This window comes from Microtus oregoni, unplaced genomic scaffold (genome assembly GCF_018167655.1).
Source record: "Microtus oregoni isolate MIOR12 unplaced genomic scaffold, Mior012 000008F_ref0000371, whole genome shotgun sequence".
Lineage (NCBI taxonomy): Eukaryota > Metazoa > Chordata > Mammalia > Rodentia > Cricetidae > Microtus > Microtus oregoni.
Genome location: NW_024543067.1, coordinates 56,810,719 through 56,829,938, shown reverse-complemented (window position 1 = coordinate 56,829,938; position 19,220 = coordinate 56,810,719). Strand labels below are relative to the sequence as shown.

General features: G+C 50.1%; 1 protein-coding gene across 2 annotated transcripts in view; it reads left to right on the top strand.

The window, feature by feature from the left end:
* Positions 1–438: 438 nt before the first annotated feature.
* Positions 439–19,220, top strand: part of Ubash3b (ubiquitin associated and SH3 domain containing B) — a 144,773-nt gene continuing 125,991 nt past the window's right edge. For both annotated transcript variants that reach the window (XM_041657679.1, XM_041657678.1), the window contains exon 1: positions 439–1,024. In XM_041657679.1, coding sequence (XP_041513613.1) covers positions 897–1,024 — 128 coding nt within the window. In that variant the 5' untranslated portion in view covers positions 439–896. The remainder of the gene's footprint in view (positions 1,025–19,220) is intronic.

Sequence of the window (19,220 nt, the reverse complement as noted above, 5' to 3'; positions counted from 1 at the left end):
TGCTATAATTATTGTCCTTTCTCTGTTTCTTCTCCTTCTACCTTCTAGCCCCTCGTTTCTCTCTGCTTCTCCTCCCTTTTTTCTTTCCCTTTCTCTTGTCCCTTCTTCCTTGGCCTCTGCCCTCTCAGGTCCTATCCTACCACTTCCAAGAGTCAGAGGCCCTTTTCCGGAAGTCGTTCTCTAGTCACTGCGGGCTATGGGGGAGATTTAACAACTTTGAAACTGTTGCAGGATCAATCTGAAGTGATACCTTTCCGCGGGCTTTACTGTGGCTTAGACTTCTGGTCCTCTCATCCATGCTTGCAGTAGGTTTCCATTACTGACCTTGCCAATGATCAAATGAAACGTGAAATGGGCTATTCCGAAGCCTCGAGGCCCAGATGGGTCGGTGTGCAAGCCAAGGCAGATCTGGGTCTCTGAGAACCAAAGTACACTGGCCTAGTTGGTTACTGCGGGACCTTCTGTCTAGAAGCAATGCCTACTACAGCTGGAATCCTGCCAGCAGGGCTTGGGCCCGCGCGGCCGCTTTAAGAGAGGGGCGGGGCCCTGCACAGGCGAGGCAGGGCCTGCCCACAAGGCTGCTTTTCCTTTTTGACCCATTCAAAAATTACTCATTGCAAATTCCCGGACAGCTCGGGAAGGAGAAGCCGGGGGGCGGAGGACAGAGAAGGCTGCAGCCTCTCAGTGTTGGGACTACACGGCACAGCGGGCTGAGATCGGTCCCACAGAAGCGGCCGGCCCGCGCCGAGCTCCCGGGGCCTCTCCAGGAAGCGTCAGTCTCCGCCCGGGGAGCTGGGAGCACCGCCCCCGCCGTCTTCCCGGGACCCCCAGCTCCTGTGCGCGGGCGATGGGCGGCCACTGAGCGGACACTCGGCACCGCGACCCCAGCCCTCTCCATGGCCGCGCGCGAGGAGCTGTACAGCAAAGTCACCCCGCGCAGGGACCGCCTGCAGCGCCCGGGCACCGTCAAGCATGGGTCGGCGCTGGACGTGCTCCTGTCCATGGGCTTCCCCCGCGCCCGAGCGTAAGTAACCCGCCTGGGCCCAGCGACCCTCGGCTTCGCTCCGGCTCGCCGTCCTGGAGCTGCCAAGACCTGCTTGGAAGGATACGGTGGACGAGCGGGCAGCAGAAGTGCTGGGCTAAGGACTTGCTTGGGGATGCTGGGCGGCTAGGGCAGCTGGTTCGAATCCCTGACTCCGCGGGTGGCCCAGGGCGGTTTGCGCGCGGGCTCCCTTAGGTCTCTTTTGCTATTCTTGGGGAGAGGCGGGTTTCTCGGAGGATTCGGATCCCTTATCCTTTCGGAGTGCCAAGCCAACTTGGGGTGGCACGTTTGGGGGGGGGGTCTTCTGGTGGCTAGGAAAAGGCAAGGAGCAGCGGGGCAGGGTGGCCGGCACCCCCGCTGCAGAGGCTTCCAACTCCGGATGTCGCTCTTGAGCTCCGGCTCCCTCCGGAGTGGGAGGAGCGGGAGCGTGGGTGTCGCTGCGTGTTCATTGATGGAGAGGATGGAATGGGAAGAAGAAGCGATTCCTCCAGGGGACTAGGGTTCTCGTCAATGGTGACGGCAGAGCAGAAAGCTGTGGGTGCTGCAAAGTACGGGGCACGAGGAGGAGGGAACTTTGCCCTCCTGCCTCCTCCTTCCTTTCCGAGGATGGGCTCGGGTCGGGAAGGGCAGAGAGCGCAGGTGGCTGTCGCTGCAGCCTTCAGGAAAGAGCGGGGTTGCCAGCATTGGGCAGCAACAGCAGGAGTCCCCTCCAGTGCAAGGGGTTGGAGCTTCGCCTGTTGGAAAGCCAGCGCCCATTGGCCCGGGAGGGGGCGTTGGGGGGTGTATGGAAGGGGGCTTTCTGTTTCATTCTTGGCTTGCTGGTTTCCTTGGTGGGGACACAAAGTCCGGGATGGTGGCAGGTGCTGCTCTCTTACTCTTTCAATTACATCACCTGAACTGGAGTTGGGCGAACTTTTATCAGTAAGTTCGTTCTTTCCCTAAGCTTTCATTCAGGCGAGAACTCTAGGTGTCTTTCCTGGGAGCCTTGGTTCTTTACTAACTTAGCCACAGTCTAAATAAAGCAGACTCCTGAATGTATCATCCTTCCCAGCCTGCTAGGACAGACTCGAGTGCTGTTTGACCCAGTCGGTGAAAGGCCACAAAGTGGACCAAGATTTCTGCTTCCTGCTGATTTGGAAACCCAGAGAGAGATGTAGAGGGTTTTACAGGGCGTGCTGGGTGAGCCCCCCCCCCCCCCCAGAAAGCCCCGAGGATGAATGGCATTCTGTAGGGCCTCGTGAGAACCCGAGCAGAGTCTAAATGTGCTGTAGAACTTTCATGGTTCCAGACAGCTGCCGTTTCTGAAGTGAGACCAGCGTCACAGACCCACATTGCTTCACTGGACTCTTTAGATTTTCATATCTGATATTCGGTGGGCTTTAAGGGAACAATCTATTTCCTGCAGTGGGCCTCAGAGGCCTTGTCCAGGTAGTGGCAGACTAGGAGGCTGGCCTGCTTTGTTTTCACTTAATTCCTGGGGTGGCACAGTAGCTAGATTACTGACTATTATTGACAGTCGGAAAGATTTTACTTTCATTACCCATTTATCCTCCTAGCTGCTCAGTAAAAACATAGCCCATGCCTGTCTTGTGACCAGGGAAGCCAGGGCTTGCAGAGGTTATACAACATGCATAGGGTGGCGGTTGTTAGGGAGGGGAAACCAGTTCAAACCCAGGCCTTGTGTCTGCACTGCAAGACCTCACAATTGGAGCCATAGGAGTCCGTGTGGATGAGATGCTCTGCCCAGCAGTTCTCTGCACACACTCAACGGCACTAAATGGTCCTGCTCTATTTGTTTCTCTCGGCTGCTGGAACAAGTGGCCACAGGCTGGGTGTCTTAAGGCAACAGAAATGTATCCTCTCCATATTCTGGAGGACAGATGTTCCAAGTTGGTATCCTTGGGATAAAACTGTGTTGGTGAGGTTGTGCTCCCCCTGGAGGTCTAGGGGAGAATCCATCCCATTTATCCAGCTTCTGCGGGGTGGTGGGCATTGTGTAAGTGTGTGGCTGTTTCATTCCATCCAGTCTGGACCATTGTTTTCTCTTTGGACCAAATTTCCCTCTGGGTGTCTCTTATGATACATGTAGGAACTATGCAAGCATGCTCACATGTGTCTGTGTTTGTCTGTGTGAGTGTGCTTGCCCATGTAGAGGTTCATTCCCCCATGCATTCCTCTGTGGAGGACAGAGGTTGACCTCACGTGTCTCCCCCTCTTGCTTTCCACCTTATATTTTGAACAGGGTCCCAGTGATCTTGAACTTGTTGTCTGAACTAGCTGGCGAGGGAGCCCCCACAATCCACCTGTCTACACAGCACCCAGTGCTGAGATCACGGGTGCTTGCCAGTGCACACAGCTTTTATTTGGGTGCAGCTCCAGACTCAGCTGCTTGGGCTGTGAGCACTTTACCCGCTGAGCCATCTCCCAGTCTCTGGTAAATTGTGGCTAACCGTTACATAAACTGTGCATACGTGGGGTCCCATACATGTTCACACTGTGTAATGTTGAAATCGGGCTGAACATTTCCTCAAATATGTATCCCTCCCTTCCTCCCTCCATTCTTTCTTTCTTTCCTTTCTACCTTCCTTCCTTCTCCAGTTTTTTTTTTCCTGCTGAGACAAGGTCTTTCTGTGTAATCCACGTTGGCTTCAAATTTCTTAGCCTCTTGCCTCACCAACCCAAATATGTGTTACCAGTCTTATCTTTTTTTTTCAATGATACAAATTTTCAGAGTTTTTTTTTTACTTTTAAATAAAATCTAAAAGCTTAAATGCAGGACTAGAGTGATGGCTCAGTAGTGAAGAACACTTATTCATGCGGAGGACCCAGGTTCAATTCCCAGCACAGGCAGCTCAGAACTGCTTGCAATTCCAGTTACTGCTCTCTTCTGACTGCCTCAGGCACCAGGCACACATGTGGTGCACAGATGTACATGCAGGTAAAACACTTATATGCATAAAATAAACAAATCTAAAATAATTTAATTGTACTTACTCGCGCATGTCGACTCGCATGTGCGTGTGGAGGTCACAGGACAACGTCTAAGAGTCTAGCTCTTTCTTTCCACCACATGGGTCTCAAGGCTCAAATGCAGGACATCAAGCTTGAAGGCAAGCACTTGGAATAATCATCTCCAGCTCCACCCCGGTCCTTAGCAAATGACAGGATTCTGTTCTTTTTATGGCTTAAAGTGTTCCACAAATGCCTATGACTGCCCTATGGTCTTGGTACTCCAGAAGTACCTATGTCAAAGTCATCCCCGAACTTCACCACGTCTTTCTTGCAGCGTCTTTTCTTTACCATGTAAAATAGTGTTTACAGGTCTTCGGGATTAAGACATAGATACTAGTTCATAGGAGGTACTGCACACCTTTAATCCCAGCACTTGGGAGGCAGAGGCAGGAAGATCTCTGAGTTTGAGGTCAGCCTGGTCTATAGAGAAGTTTCTGGACAGCTAGGACTACACAGAAAAACCCTGTCTCGAAAAACTAAAAGGAAAAAGAAAAGACATAGATGGCTTTCAGAGAGACATGACTTAGCCTACCCCACATATTATATTGTTTCTGGCGTACCAGAGAATAAAAACAGTAGGTTTGAGAAATGGAGGTTGGGTTTATTGCTAAATTGCTCCGAAAAGGGAGTGGTGTTCTCAGAGTCACCTGATCAGATTCAGTACCCTGAGCAGGCTTTGTTTGGTTTTGCTTTGCTTTTTGTTTTTTCGAAGGGTCTCTTATTGTCCAGGCTGGCCTCAAACTCATTAAATAGCTAAAATTGGCCTTGAACTCCTGATCCTGCTTCAACCTCCACAGTGCTGGGATAATAGGCATGTGCCGCACCCAGGACCCCAAGGCTGGAACCGTGGTCCCTATCCTACCCTAAAAGCACCAGTGTCCGGGAGTCTCCTTAGTTGGTTCGCTTGGGTCAGTAAGAGCTATTTCAGATTCCGAAAGGCAGGCTTTAAATTCCTGTTTGGAGCTCAGGAGGCGATTGCATGACTTAACTGAGCACTGGAGGTAGGAATGAGCAGTGTCATCCCTGGGGTCCCAGAACAATGAACCTTGGTGGAGCCACCCTTGTGGAGAGCAGAGCTGAAGATGGGCTACTAACCAGGCTCCCCTGGTGTATACCTGCGTCTGTTGTTCTGGGACAGGGGCTGGACTCTGGGTAGCTACAGAGACAGCAGGTCCAGGTCCCTTTCTGATCTGTGCTGCGCCAGGCTATGGCCCTGAAGCTGACTTAACCCCCCAGGGCCATTCAGAAGCCTTCCCACGGGAGTGCTCCTAATGAGCACAGGCCTGTAAGTGCTTGTGAGAGCTGAAAGTGGCACACTGTCAGGCTGGGCCACCCAGGGTGACCTCAGGGACATGTTCTCTCTGCTCCTCACTACCGTCAGGAGCTTATCACCCCACATACGCTTCAGTTCAACATGAACAGTACTGGAGAGGGATCTGTTTGTGCTCTCTTGGGTGGTTACGTCGGGGAATGGAACAAAACGGGAGCCAGTGAGGTGGGGATGAGTTTGGGACTCTGGAAGGAATCTTTCAGAGGCCGGATAGCTCATCCCTTCCTTTTTCTTTTTTATGCTCAATTAGCTCTGCACTGGCCCACATGTTCTAAAAATAGAAACCTAGCTTCCTCCAGGCCAGTGAGGGTAGTCTGAAGGAACAGGAAGAGTGATCGCTTGGGCAAAGGCCTGAGGCCAATGAGTGGAGGACCCAAGTGGACCTGAGTGGACCTGAGTGGACCTGAGGAGACTGGAAGCGGCCTCTAGCTGAGCGCACTTCAGCCAAAAGTGTCACTGTATGTTGCTTCCCCTCTCAAGGAATAGATGCTCACAATCTCTAGGCCAACTGTGTGCCTTGGAGCAAGTCACTGTGTCACCGAATCAATCTAAGGGCTCTGCTCTTACAAACCTCCGCTGTTGTTTTATTCCATTTATTTATTTTAGTTTTGAAACAGGTAGCCCAGGCTGGTCTCAAACAAACTGTGTAGCTAAGGTTATCTTTAAACTCTCTGTCCAACTTCCCCCACTTCCTGAGTGCTGGGATCACAAGCAGATACCACTACCCTTGCCTTATTTTTATTTTTTAAAGGTTGCCTGTGGCTAGATCATTTTTGTTTACAAAAAAACATGGTTAGTATTTATTTCCTAATGATTGAAAGAGAGAGAGAGAGGTCATGAGACTGACGGTGTGGGCCATTGGTAGAGCACTTGTCTAGCTTTCGCGAGCTCTGGGTTCAATCCCCAGCACTACTAAACAAACAATTAACAAAACACAATAGTCTTACAAGGAACGCGGCAGGGGTGCCATATTCCAGATTCTAGTCCAGTGTCTACTTAACACTTGAACTATCTACATTCCCGTTGACTCTTTTTCCCTCCAGTGCTGTGATCAGATTTTGTGCATGGCAGTACCCGCCCTGTTAACATGGGCCGGTGGAGTAATGGAAAGGACTTGGAAAATGTAGAGCCTAGACATTCATTATTATTTTGGTAATTTTGTGTTAAACTGGAAGGCGACAGAGGTGAGGGGTGTTGGTGGAACTACAGTAGAGGATAGCTGGGTAGGAAGGGTTTGTTTTTTCTCAGCTGAGAGTATTTGAGCTATGTCTGGTTAAAGAGCAAGACTGTGGCAGAAGGCTGGAGTAAGCATCTGGGACCTGGCTTCAGGAGGCTAGTTGATTTAGCTGCACCTCACTGCTCAGAGATAAAGGCATCCCAAATGGCTCCATGAGAAATGGAGGGGCAGCGGGCAGGGCAATGCATTAAAGTATCTAGTTTTTCTGGCTCTCCTTGTTCACCTGTAGGTTGACACTGGATCCCCTGAAAGCACTTGGCCAACCAAGCATCTCCAACATGTAGCCAATTCTAACCTGGGGACCGGAGCTGTTTCCCCTGCATCTTGGATAGAAAAATACAGCCGTGGTCCACTTGCCACTGAAGGGCTCTTACAGGTGGCAGGGCAGGGAAGCCTCTACTTTATTTATGGCTTGTGTAACCTTCTCTTCTACGTGTGTGTGAATGGTGCCGTTGTAAAAAACGCTTGCATGTGCATTGAATATCAACTCTGAGGCTAAAGCCAGGGATACAGGCCTTGGTTTGAAAACGAGGAAACTGGAGGCCTCCAGGACTTGCCTATGGTCACACAGTTAGTTTTGGGGAAAGGGAGTCCCTATTGCTGTATGGACCTCAAACTTCAAGTTCAGTGAATGTTCTGTGTTCACAGAGATAGCAATTTAAAAGGACGTTAGCAGGCCTTCTTTTTAGCCTATTGAGGCGTGGCAAACTGTTAAAGATGGTGGACAGATGAGAGCAGTACTATGTCAAGTGCCTCTCCAGTTTTCTCGTGTTGGGTCACCAAGATGGATCAGTAGGCGAGGACTGACACCACGACCAAGTTCAATCCTGGGACCCACAGGATAGAAGGAGAGAACAACTCCAGAAGGTTTTCTTTTGACAGTGTGGAAGTTTTCTTGTGTCGTTGTGCAGTTGTCCCGAGTTCTTCCTCCAAGCACCTGGCAACTTCCCATCAGCTTGTTGATTGAGTTGGCATTTTCTAGACTTGCTCGTAAGTGGTATTGTACAGTGTTTATGGTTGTACTTAGTTTCTTTTTCTTGAGTTTTGAATGAGTGTGTGTGTGTGTGTGTGTGTGTGTGAGAGAGAGAGAGAGAGAGAGAGAGAGAGTGAGCGCCTAAGGTTTCCTGAGATAGGGCCCCCTGTGGGCTGGCCTCAAGTGTAGCCGAGGCTAGTTGTGATTGGATCTTCATGCTTCCACCTTACAAGTATAGTGATCATGGGCATGATCATATAGTCAGTTTCTTTTGCTTGACCTTGTGTGTGAATAGGCTGCTGACCTAGTCATAACCCCGGAACACAGCTTCTATGAAAATTCCCCATTCCGCCTCATTTCTAATTACACGTTAGGCGTTTAGACCACATTGGCGATGACACAGCAGATTCTCAAACGTAAACACTTTTAAGTCTCAGAAATTGGAAATTCGATGAGGCAACAGACCTTGAAGCCTTTAAGTGCTATGGAAATGGACACGCACTGTGCCTTTACTGTGTGTGGTGTGCCTGTGCCATCACCTGGCCACCTCGAAGTCCAGCTGCCTCTGGCCAGTTGTTCTTGGAGCTAAAGGCTTTGCTTTGTCCCCCACCACAGTCATGCCAGGCTTAGATAGTGGCTCTGTGGGAGCCTCTGCCGTCCCAGAAGACATCGTATGTGTGCGTGCGTGCGTGTGTGCGTGCGTAGGGGCTTTCCCTTTGCATGGGTATCAGACAGCTGTCTTTATCTGTCTCCACATACCCAGTAGGTATTGCCCATAGGGGTTTTGCCCTCTGTGTTAGCGTCTGGGAACCGGAGAGGCCCTGTTTTTAATCGCCTCCTTTCTCCTGCCTTGGCACGCAGTATAAAAGCATGCCTGGGTTTAAGTCCTAGGCCTGCCCCTTACTACCCAGTGAAATTGGAGTGAATTTCTGAACACACCAAGCCTCGGTTTTCTTGTCTGTACTACCCCCCGCCCCTCCCACACAAACACACACAAAAACTGCCATCTAAAGCTCTTCCTCTCAGGCCGTCTTCCTGCCCCGGCCTCCTGAGTAGCTGGGACTATAGGTGTGTGCCACCCAAGCCCAGCTCTGCTGGTAAAATTCTGACAGTAACGAAAGACAGTTGTGCCTGTGAGAAGTAACAATCTGTTCGAACAGTGGGAGAGTGTCTGGCATCCCCTCGGCCCCCTGTAATGAGACAGTGGCAGTATTATTTATTCTTTGTGGTGCTGGTGCGGCCTGGATGCCTGGCTACCCTGCGCCTTGATGTCTCCTTGCCCCCTCTGAGCTGGGCTGCACAGTAGTGGATGGACAGAGGCCAGTGGTGTTTCTCCGTGCTGCAGCCTGCTCCCTCATGCCTGGCTCCCTCCGGAGGGTCTGAGCGGTGCCAGGCCAAGTAGCAGCAGAGACAGAGGAGAGCCAGCACCACCCAAGCGTCTGGCTGTGACTGATGCCCAGGCTCAGGGATCCGATGGGGTACCATATGGCTGTCTACTGATTCCTCTCAAATGGAATCGGACTTGAGGTCCGGGAGGTGGGGGAGAGAGAAGGGCTGACTCAAGAGCAGGTCTCCTGTGTCTTTCTGCACTGGATGGGCTCAGCCCCAAGCAGGGCACAGAGTCAGTGCCAGAAGAAGGGTGGTAGCAGTGCCCGCGGGGACTAAAAGCCCTTGTCTTCTTTAAGGCGGAGCCTCTCAGGAACCTCTGGGAATTTGCCCAAACACTTCTGGGAGAATCTTTCGCTCCTTGTGTTTGCTTGGGGGCTGGGTGGCTGGATGTGTTGGCTAGAACCCTCTGGGTCATCTCCCAAGGTCACAGGAGTGTGATCCTTTCTTCTCCCACCCCCTCTATTTATTTATTTTGAGTCCTGGCTGGCATTGAACTCTTCATCCTGCCTCAGTCTGCCTAGTGTTCGGGTCCATTTTTCTAACGCCTTCTTCCCTGGTGACTCACATTATCTTCTTTGCCTCCTATTATTTATGAGAGGAAGGTGTCCTGGATGACCACCTCCTGTGCCCACAGCGTCCTGCTAAGTTCTGGGGGGTGGAGGAAACAGCAGATGTCATTTTCACTACTGAGCACTGCTAGAAGCTGTTTGATCTGGCCGGCTGCAGGCCATTTCCATCGTCACTGGGGCGGCAGGTGGATGTCTTCTAGACTAGAGCAAATGTCCAGAGGCTTTGGGCTCCCACCACATGAGTAGGTGACACATGGTGCAAGCAAGCAGGTTTGCCATTCTGACCCAAGCAAAACTGGTTTCTTGGCGTTTTAGACGTGTATCCTTTGCCTTCCTGTGCCTCAGTGGTTCTGACTATGAAGGACATTGAATTCAGCCATTTCTTCTCTGTTTGCAATCTCCCGGCTCCAGGGCCGTTTGGACAAGTGTGTTTCAACATCATAGGGACATTTTCGTGACTTCGTTTCTATTCTGGGGCACTTGGATCTGTGCCTTCACTTTTCTTTCCTTTTCCTCAGCACTTTATTGTCAAAGAGCATTCTTCAGGGCATAGGGGAATGGCTCAGTTGGTGAAGCGCCTGCTTTGTAAGCAAGAGAACCTGAGCTCCACCCTCAGAATCCACATATAAAGCCGTCTGTGGTGATACACGCTTCTGGTCACAGTCCTGGGAGGCAGAGACAGGTGGATCCATGGAGCTTGCTGGCCAGCCTAGCCCAATCATGGGCCAGTTTCCAGTTTCCAGGGAGACCCCTGTCCAGACACAAAGTGTAAGACCGCTGAGGGATTGCATGTGAGGTTGTCTTCTGGCTTCCACATGCACACATATGTGAACACCACACATGAACACACACACGCACACACACACAGGCTCTTTAGGACTGTTGATATTCTAGAGAGTAAATAAATGGAAAGAAAGAAAGATATGAGGCAATTACAGCCATGGGGAGTCATTTAATGAGTATGCATTAGTGTAATTTTCCAATTGGTACGAAATGTGCTTGCTTTCCTGCAAAATACAACCAAAGTGGCTGATTAAACAAGAGAGGAGGTCCTGCCTGCAGCCTGGCACCTGGGGTGAACAAATGATTCAGGGAGACCTTTTCAGTTCCAGGGACATCTCCCCTTCAGCCGAGTTGCCATGTGTTTATATAATGCTTTCCAGTGTGTTTCCTGGCTCCCGTGGAAGCATAAATATTCTTGCATATAAAGCAACCTAGGCAGCAAACTCTCTCCGGACTAGGGCTGTTCCTGTGCAGGGGTGAGAAGCTGAAATAACACCAGCCTGAGTCTGCAGAATGCCTGGGGCAGGCCGAGGGCACAGGCAAGGGACAGTGGCAGCTGCATGCTCTCAGGTGTAGGTGTGTGGCTGAAGGGAGCTCGTCTGGGAATCGGGTAGCTGAGTTGTTTAGAACCCTGCTTCCTTGGAGCCCGTACCCCATTCAGAAATATTTACCGAGAGCATTCACTCTCTAAATGTTTACTCTTTGGTCCTGGGAAGGAAGCACTTGGAGAGCAGGAAGGAAGTGTGTTTCCATAACTGCTGCTGTGTACAGTGTGTTCAGCCACAGGGCCATGTGCAGAGCCCTGCAGGGTCAGCCGGAGTCCCCAACTCATGCTGTCTACAGACTCGCATCTTCCTCTGCCTCTCGTGGCCGTGCCTGCCCGCCCGTCCTCTCTCCTCTTTGTCTGGCTACCTTTGGTTCATTTCTGACAGTGCAGCTGGGCACACTTGACCGCTCTTCCTTTCCTCTTCCCCTCTCCCTGAAGCCTTGTTAAACATGACCCGTGAAACAAACCAGGCAAAGAGGGATCCCTACATCCCCTTCTGAGGACACAGAGTCAGCTGCCCAAGGTCCTCTAATAGCTTTTTAATGAGATATTTCCTGTGTGATGTGATTTTTCAGAAAAACAGAAAAGTATAGACACTTCGTTGCATCTTTGTAGCAGCTGTGGAAGCTTATTATAATAGGAGCTGGGAGGACAGATATAATTAGATATGATCTCTCTTTCCCTGGGACACTGGCACACTCGTGTGAAAGAAAGAAACTTACGATCATGTGGTACATGCAGTACCAGCGGTAAAAGACACATCTGTGGGCTGGGGAATGGAGATCTGTTAGCCGAGTACTTGGCTAGCTTCGCCCCCGGCTCAACCCCCAGAACTATGTCAATGAGAAATGTTGATGAATGCCTGTAATTCTAGCACTTGGGAGATGGAGGCAGAGAAGGATCAGAAGCTTAAGATCATCCTCAGATACGTAGCAACATTGAGGTTAGCCTGGGATACATTGGACAGGAGGAGGGTGGTATGAACAGCTGAGCAAAGAAGAAAACGTGAGTTTGAGATGCAGATACAACAGGATCAAGATACGGTCTTCTTCAGGAGGGGCAGGAGTTCGAAAGATTTTATATTACAAGTGGAACATTTCTGACCCGAGACCCCAAACTCTGAAATGCCCTAAAATGTGTGACTTTGAGCATAAACATGATGCCTCACATGACAGATGTCATACCTGACCTCAGTACACAGAGGCACCCAAAATCCGTGCAGTGACCTACAGGGTGTGCCTGTGCAGCCTGGAACATACGTGTATTTCACGTTTAGATCTGGGTCCCCTCCCCGAGAAATCTCATGCAGTTACCCCAAACTGAAAGCGTGTGGAATGTGAGGTTCTCCTGGTCCCAGCATTTCGGATAACAGATGGCGGAACTGGATGTATTGTGAGATCCAGCTTGTGGGAAAATCCTCCAGAGGAAGAAGAAAAGCTCAGAAGTGTATAACTGGGATAGCTAGCACAGTTTAACTGACCCAAACCTTCAGATCAAACTGAAGAGAAGTACGAACAGTAAGGGAAGTGAGGCTGTCAGTATCTAACAGGTCACCTGTGGCTATCTGTCAGCATCTGACAGGTCGCCCGTGGCTGTCAGCATCTGACAGGTCCCCCCTCACTGTCAGTATCTATCAGGTCATCTGTGACAGCAACAAGTCTTAGGCTGGTTGACCACCTGTCTAGACCACAAGGTCTGCTGTATTCTCCTTCCTGGTACTTGCCCAAACTCAGGCTCTCAGAAACAAGGTTGCCTGTGTGTTAAGGTTTGCCTCTGTTTTAAGAGGTATGACTGGAGCATTCTCGGGATTCGCCGCATGGGATCTCTCTCCGTTTCCTCTCCCAACCTCTCTTCCTTTTTTATTTTTTACTTTGAGACAAGGTCTCACTCTATAGCCAAGGCTAATCTGCCTCTGCCTTCTAGGTGCTGGGATTCCAGGGGGTCACCATTCTGCCCAGCCTGCCCTGTCTTTTCTTTTGCTAGGGTTCCCCACTGCTGCTGTTTACATCTGACCCTAGAGAATACAAGCACTATTTGCTTAGGCCTGTGGGAATGACAACCCCTGAGGAGGAGGGCGGGATTGGGTGGGGACGTGCTGCCAGTGGAGAGCTAGGAGAACCAGAGATGTGTCACCTACTCAACCACTAAGGTGAGAACAAGGGCTGAAAATGGGCTTTCGAGATGAATGACCAAGTTCGAGGCCTGGCTCTGTTGCTTTCTGAGGATGTGGTTTTATCGTGTGACAGAATTTTTCTGGGGAGACGCAACCCAGGTCTACTCACCCAAGATAGGAAACCCATGACAGACCAAAGTACGGGTACCACCAAAGTCCAATGTGGTGAACCAGTGAGTTTTATTGGGGTTGCTTACAGGAACATGGGCGAGGGGTTGCTTACAGCAACAGAAATGTCTCAAAGACAGCTGTATCACCAAGCCCTCCCCAGCATGGGTGACAGCTCATAAAGCTGGGAACCTGGAGCTCACTGCACAGCCTGCAGGCTGCTCAGCAAGCAGGTCGGAGAGTGTCCTTCCTAGCTGCCTCAGTTGGTCTAAACTTCTTCCAGGCGGATGGTATGGTCTCAGAGTTTTCTTCGCTGCTCAACGTTTATTGCTAACGCTGCCAGGGAGGGGCCTAGTGAATCTGGTCAGTTTCAGGGACTTCCCAAAGCTATTTTGAGTTGTTTAGCTTCTGGTTTAAGGAACTTTCCTGCCAGATGGAATGTTTGAATCTCCGAGGAAACTTCCACAGGAGGTTTTGGACAAGTTATTTCTGTAGGTTGGGTCGAGGCAATGGATACACACATGAAGGCCACAGAAACCCACCTATATAAAAGTCATGATATACAAAATGCTACTTATTAGTTATTGTCATTAGTTGGGCTTAGTACTCTGGGCTCTGATAGGGTGCCCGTGTCGCTCCCCAAGCTCCCTTGTTTCAGAGGATAGCGGCACACGGTGAGGACAGCTGGAGCTGGGGACTGCTTCAGCCCAAAGGAATCCTTCCTCCTGGAGGCTTCCCTTTTTATTTCATCTCTTTTGGGAAGTGGGGATGTGAGTCATAAGGCGTTAGCAAGTGGCTTTTGTGAAGCACATTTTGTGACACAGCACGTACAGCGAAAGGTACCTGCCGTTGTTTCCGTCAGCTGCCGTCAGAAGTTACCACACGTGGAACAGCTTTGAGCACCCAGTGTTAATCTATCAGTTTGGGGGTCAGGAGTCCAAAATGGGTTAAGGGGTCGTGTTGTTGCTCAGGTTTTGTTTTTCACAGCGGGGCTGGCTACGTAGCTGGCCCACCTTGTAGCAGGTTTGCCTCTGCCTCCTGATGTTGGGATTGCAGGCATGTGCCACCACACCTGGCTCCATCAAAGTGCAGACAAACAAGGTGTTGCTCTGGGAGGCCCAGCCCTCCCGTGGAGTTGCCTACATTCTGTGGCTAGTGGCACCACCCTCAAAACCCATTGGTTCGACATCTGCCCTATGACCCATCATTATTTCTCTTCCCCTGCCTCTGACACTCCTGCCTCACTCTTTCCCTTCCAAGTACTGCTGTGATTGCACCTCCCCAGGTCAGGAAACTTAGCCTAACCACCCCTGTAAAGTCTCCTGTGGAGTGGAGGTGGCATCCCAGGTTCGAGGATTAGGGCCGGAGAGCAGGCTCTTACTCTGTCATCTACAACCTGTGTTATGCATGTCTCCCTACTCTGTGACACTTGTCTCATTTGCTGCTTTATTACTTTTTTTCTACTTTTTTGGATTTTCCTCTGTAGCCCTGGTTGTCATGGCTTCAAACTCACAGAGATCTGCCTGCCTCTTCTAACCAAGAGCTGGGACTAAAGTCTTGTGTCACCACACCTAGTGTATTATCCTTAATTCTAATTCCCAACCCTGATATTTGCAATCAGCATTTGCTGAGTGTCTACTGGGGGCGGCATCTTTTACACACTCACACAGCATCTTATTTTGTGTGTCACTACAAGCCCATGAGGCAGGAACGGCTCCCCCATTTGACAGGTGAGAGCATAGCCAGCAAGCAGTGAAACCAGGATACAGAAGCTAGGTGGCTTACTGACTGCCTCTTGTTTGCTTGTTTCATAGTTCTGAGGTATTGAACCTCACACATGCTAGGTAAACATTTAACCACCGAGCTATGTCCCAAGCCTTCTTTTTAAAAAAGTCTAACATTTGTATATTTATTTGTGTATTTGCTTGAGAGCTATCTCACCAGCCCTAAATTTTTTTTAAAAAAATGATTTTTTTGAAATTATATTATAGCTACATTATTTTACCTTCTCCTTCCATCCTCAAAACTCTCCCATGTATCCCTCCTTGCTCTCTTTCAAATTCATGGCTTTCTTTTTCATTCATTGTTTTACACACACACACACACACACACACGCACGCACACATATATATTCCTAAATACATAGGTGCAACATGCTCAGTCTGTATAATATTACTAATTTGCATATTTTTATGTACAAAGAGCTAGCATGATCCTTTCACTGGGTAAATGTTCTTGAATAATCCATTCTTAGAAGGCCATTTAGTCCCACTTAATGAAGCCTATGTGTTATGGTTTAAGTAAAAATGCTTCAGGTCCCTGAGTGGCTGCAGCAGGCAGCAGGCCATGAGACAGGCCTCAGGTCCCTGAAGTGGTGGCAGGCAGCAGGCAGTGGGTTCTAAGAGCAGACAGTTTCAGGCAGGGACGGAGCAGTTCCATAAGTGGCTGCAGTGGGCCCTGAGGGGCAGTGAGTCCCAGGCAGGGAGCCGCAGCCCCAGCAGGTGAGAGACAGAGATGGATAGGCACACCATGCATAGTGAGGTTGGATATTTATTTAGTGGGTTATGGAGGGGCTAAGGAAGAAGAGGTGAGAGAGGGGAGGGGAAGGGTAGAAGGGAGAGACAGAAGCTGCCTCTTCAATAGAGAGACAAAAGAGACTTGGGCTGCAAGCAGAAAGAAAGATCTGCCTGCCTCAGTGGACCAAGGCGGGAGTGGGCAGGGTTTGTCTCTTAAGGGGACAGGACAGACCATTACACTATCTCCTTTGTATTGGGGAAACATGAGGGTTCAGCCTCTGGTTCCAGATCGGCCTTGGCTGATGTAGGGACAGCCAGTGTGCACCCAGCTTTATTTCTTGCCCATGTCTCCAGGGGAGCTGCTGTTGACTGTCTCCCCAAGGAGGGAAATGACTGAATGAGACTTCAGAATCCAGGGTGCTGGCCTCTGGCTGCTGGTCTGTGAGGTTTGGTGAGTAACAGGAGGCAGGAAACTCGAGTTCCAAATAAATGAGGTGATATCCCTAGATTACACAGGACTGAGGTTATGAGGGCAGCCTGGTTGGCCCCTTGTGGTTGGCTGCCTAGTGGTGGAGATTGGATTGACAATGCTGCTTGCTCTCTCCCTTATGGAAGTGTGTGTGTGTGTGTGTGTGTGTGTGTGTGTGTGTGTGTGTCTGTGTGTTAGGGGAGGATAGGCACTGGGTAGTTAGTTCTTGGAGTCACAGATCACCCAGTGCCTGCTTCTCTGTGCTGCTGACCCTGAATGAGGAGCGATGGTGGTAGAAACAACAGGCACACCCTTGTTCCTGTGGCTTCACCCAGGGACTCCCGGGACAGAGCGTGTTGTGCTTGTCTGGGACTGAATTTGTGGTCAGACTGATGCAGGTTCTAATCCCTACTCCGTTTGGGCAAGTTAACAAAATCCCTGTGAGTCCCAGTGTGATCTTAAATGCAGGGGATGGCATCCACCCCAAAGAATTGTGGTAATTGATGAAAGGAGAGAGTGTGTAGGTGGGGTCAGCGTGAAGCCTGAGCCCAATGGCAAGTTCACAGTGGGTGGCAGTCGGAGAAGGGGCCTGTCTTTAGAACCACAGCACTGAGAGACCTGCAGAAGAGAGTTCTGAGTACAGATGGGATTTTTCTGTTTGTTTGGGTGGTTGTTTTGAGTCTGAGTCTCATGTAACCCAGACTGGCCTCCATCCAACTCACTGTGTAGCCGAGGAAGACCTTTAAATTCTTCCCTCCTTGGAGTGCTAGGAATACACTCAAGTGTGCACCAAGATGCGTGGCACATTTTGGTTTCTTCTTGCTGCCTATGCTGCTCCTGAAGTTCAAGATTCTCTGGTCTCAGCCTCTCCATTGTTCAGAGCTATGGGCTAGACCCACCACACCAGGCCAAGTGAAGATAACAAGCCACTCCAAGTCCTTCTTAAGAGATTGTAAGTCTTCCTCTCCCTCCACTGCTTGAGAATGGAAGGCCTGCAGCTAACTCGAATAGCCCTCTGTGAAACCCGTGACTGCCTGGATTCTGGGGCGGGACTGGAAGGTGAAGGATCTGCCTTTGGAATGTGGGAAGGCTCTCTTCCAAAGACCGCAGGAGCCACACTACCGCTCTAGCAAGCCTTCCCCATGTGCACAGAACTGGTGGTCTTCTTAACCAAGAAGAATCTGTGGTCAGGGGTGACAGCACAGGCCTGGAATCCCAGCACTTTGGAGACCTCAAAGATCAGAAGTTCAAGGCCATACGCAGTGAATTGAAGGCCAGCCTAGAATACAGGAGTCTGAGACCATACCTAAGAACAAAACAATAACAGCAACAAAATAAATAAAAGAAAAAAAACCCATAATATTAGCACAGACCTGTAGTCCCAGCACAAAGGATGCCACAGGAAAAGAATAGTGAGTTTAAGGTCCGCCTACACTACCTGGGGAGGCCCTATCTCAACAAAACAAACAAAACAAGGGCTGGGAGTGTAGCTTTATGATAGAGCTCTTGCCTAAAGTGCACAAGGTCTTAGGTTTGATCTCCAGCTTAGCAAAATCAAGTGAGCAACAGTAACAAAACCAGAACCCACAACACATTGGCTGGGTTGTGATAATAACATTGGACAGTCATGGGAGCCAGCTTGTAGGTAGGACTGGAAAATCAGCTGGGCCGTAAACATTAACCTCCCAGAGATCTCAGGCCTGAAGTGCCTTTCATACCTCAGGAAGTTCTCATTCCAGTGGAAGGTCACAATCTTACCTGCGGATAGGCGACAGCAGTGCCCCCTTTGCCTCTGAGGCAGGGCAAAGTTCCTAGCCTCATTTCATCTGTCAGTCATGGCAGGGGGGCGGTAAGTGTAGGAGCGGGGTGGGGGGTAGGGTTGGTTCTCTACCCATATGAAGGGTCCCAGTACTTTGAGCTTCAGGAGACCTGGAGTTGCTGTGACAGTAACTCAGCCCACCCTGAAGACACAGAGGTTGCATCTTAGAACATGAAGTTGTACTTATTTAAAAAATTCTTTCCCTTTCTCTTCTGTAGTCAGGGAAACTGCCCCTTGCTTTTTCCGAGTCATTTGGAAGTAGTAAATAGTGCGGGGCTACAGATACTTAATTTGGAGGATGCTGGACAAGGTAAGGAAGAGGCACGATGTAAAGAGTCAGGTTAGAGCAACGAAGATTCACTAAACCGTGGTCCTAACAGGTACCCAAGATTTTGTTGTGTTGGTAGTATTACTCCAGAGAGGAGCAAGACCTGGCCTCTGACTGCAAGAAGCAGGTGACTTTGTTATGTGATAAGATCGAGGGAGGGGAGCGTATCTCCCTTCTAAGGGAGCGTATCTCCCTTCTAATCTGTGGGCTGCCTCGTGAACTCGGGAGGCTTATCGGGGCCTTTTAGAGGGAGGTTATCATTGTTAGGGGCAGAATCAGGTCTTAGTTCACAAGGACAAACAACCTTGAGGAACCAGTGGCCCCGTGACACATTCTGCCCCATGCTCCAATGCTCTGGTTCCTACTGAACATGGCTGACTTTCTGACTGATATCCACTTGGACTTAGAAACAAGTCATGGGGACCAGGCTGGGCTACCCTGGGTTGTAAGGCCTGTAGAGACGAGGGTCTCCCTTAGGAGTCAGTCTGGTGACTTCTTCCTCATGAACACATCCCAGGGATGTTTAGGAAGATTGGCTGCATAGGCTAAAGCATGTACAGCAGTGAGCTGATGGAGGCAAGCCAGGGCTTCAGCAGAGGTTGGCTTTAAGCATCTGCTTGTTGAGCAGCGGGGGCTGGGCTTGTTGTGACTGCTCTCTACACACGTGATGGGGAGTGGGGACCAGTGTATTGGAGGTAGAGAGCGGGGATGGGTGACTTCTCAGAGGCAGCAATGAAAAAGGTGGCAAGAAAATCTAGTGTGACTGAGCCAGGGCACAAGTGCAGCCCCGAGGACGAAGAAAAGGAGCTGTTAAGCCGACAAGAATGGGAATGCAGCCTCTCAAGATTCCCAGGGATGGCTTGGAACTCCTAATAGGACTGGTGTGTGTGTGAGTTGTAAATCAGCTTTGAACTCCTTACGAGAG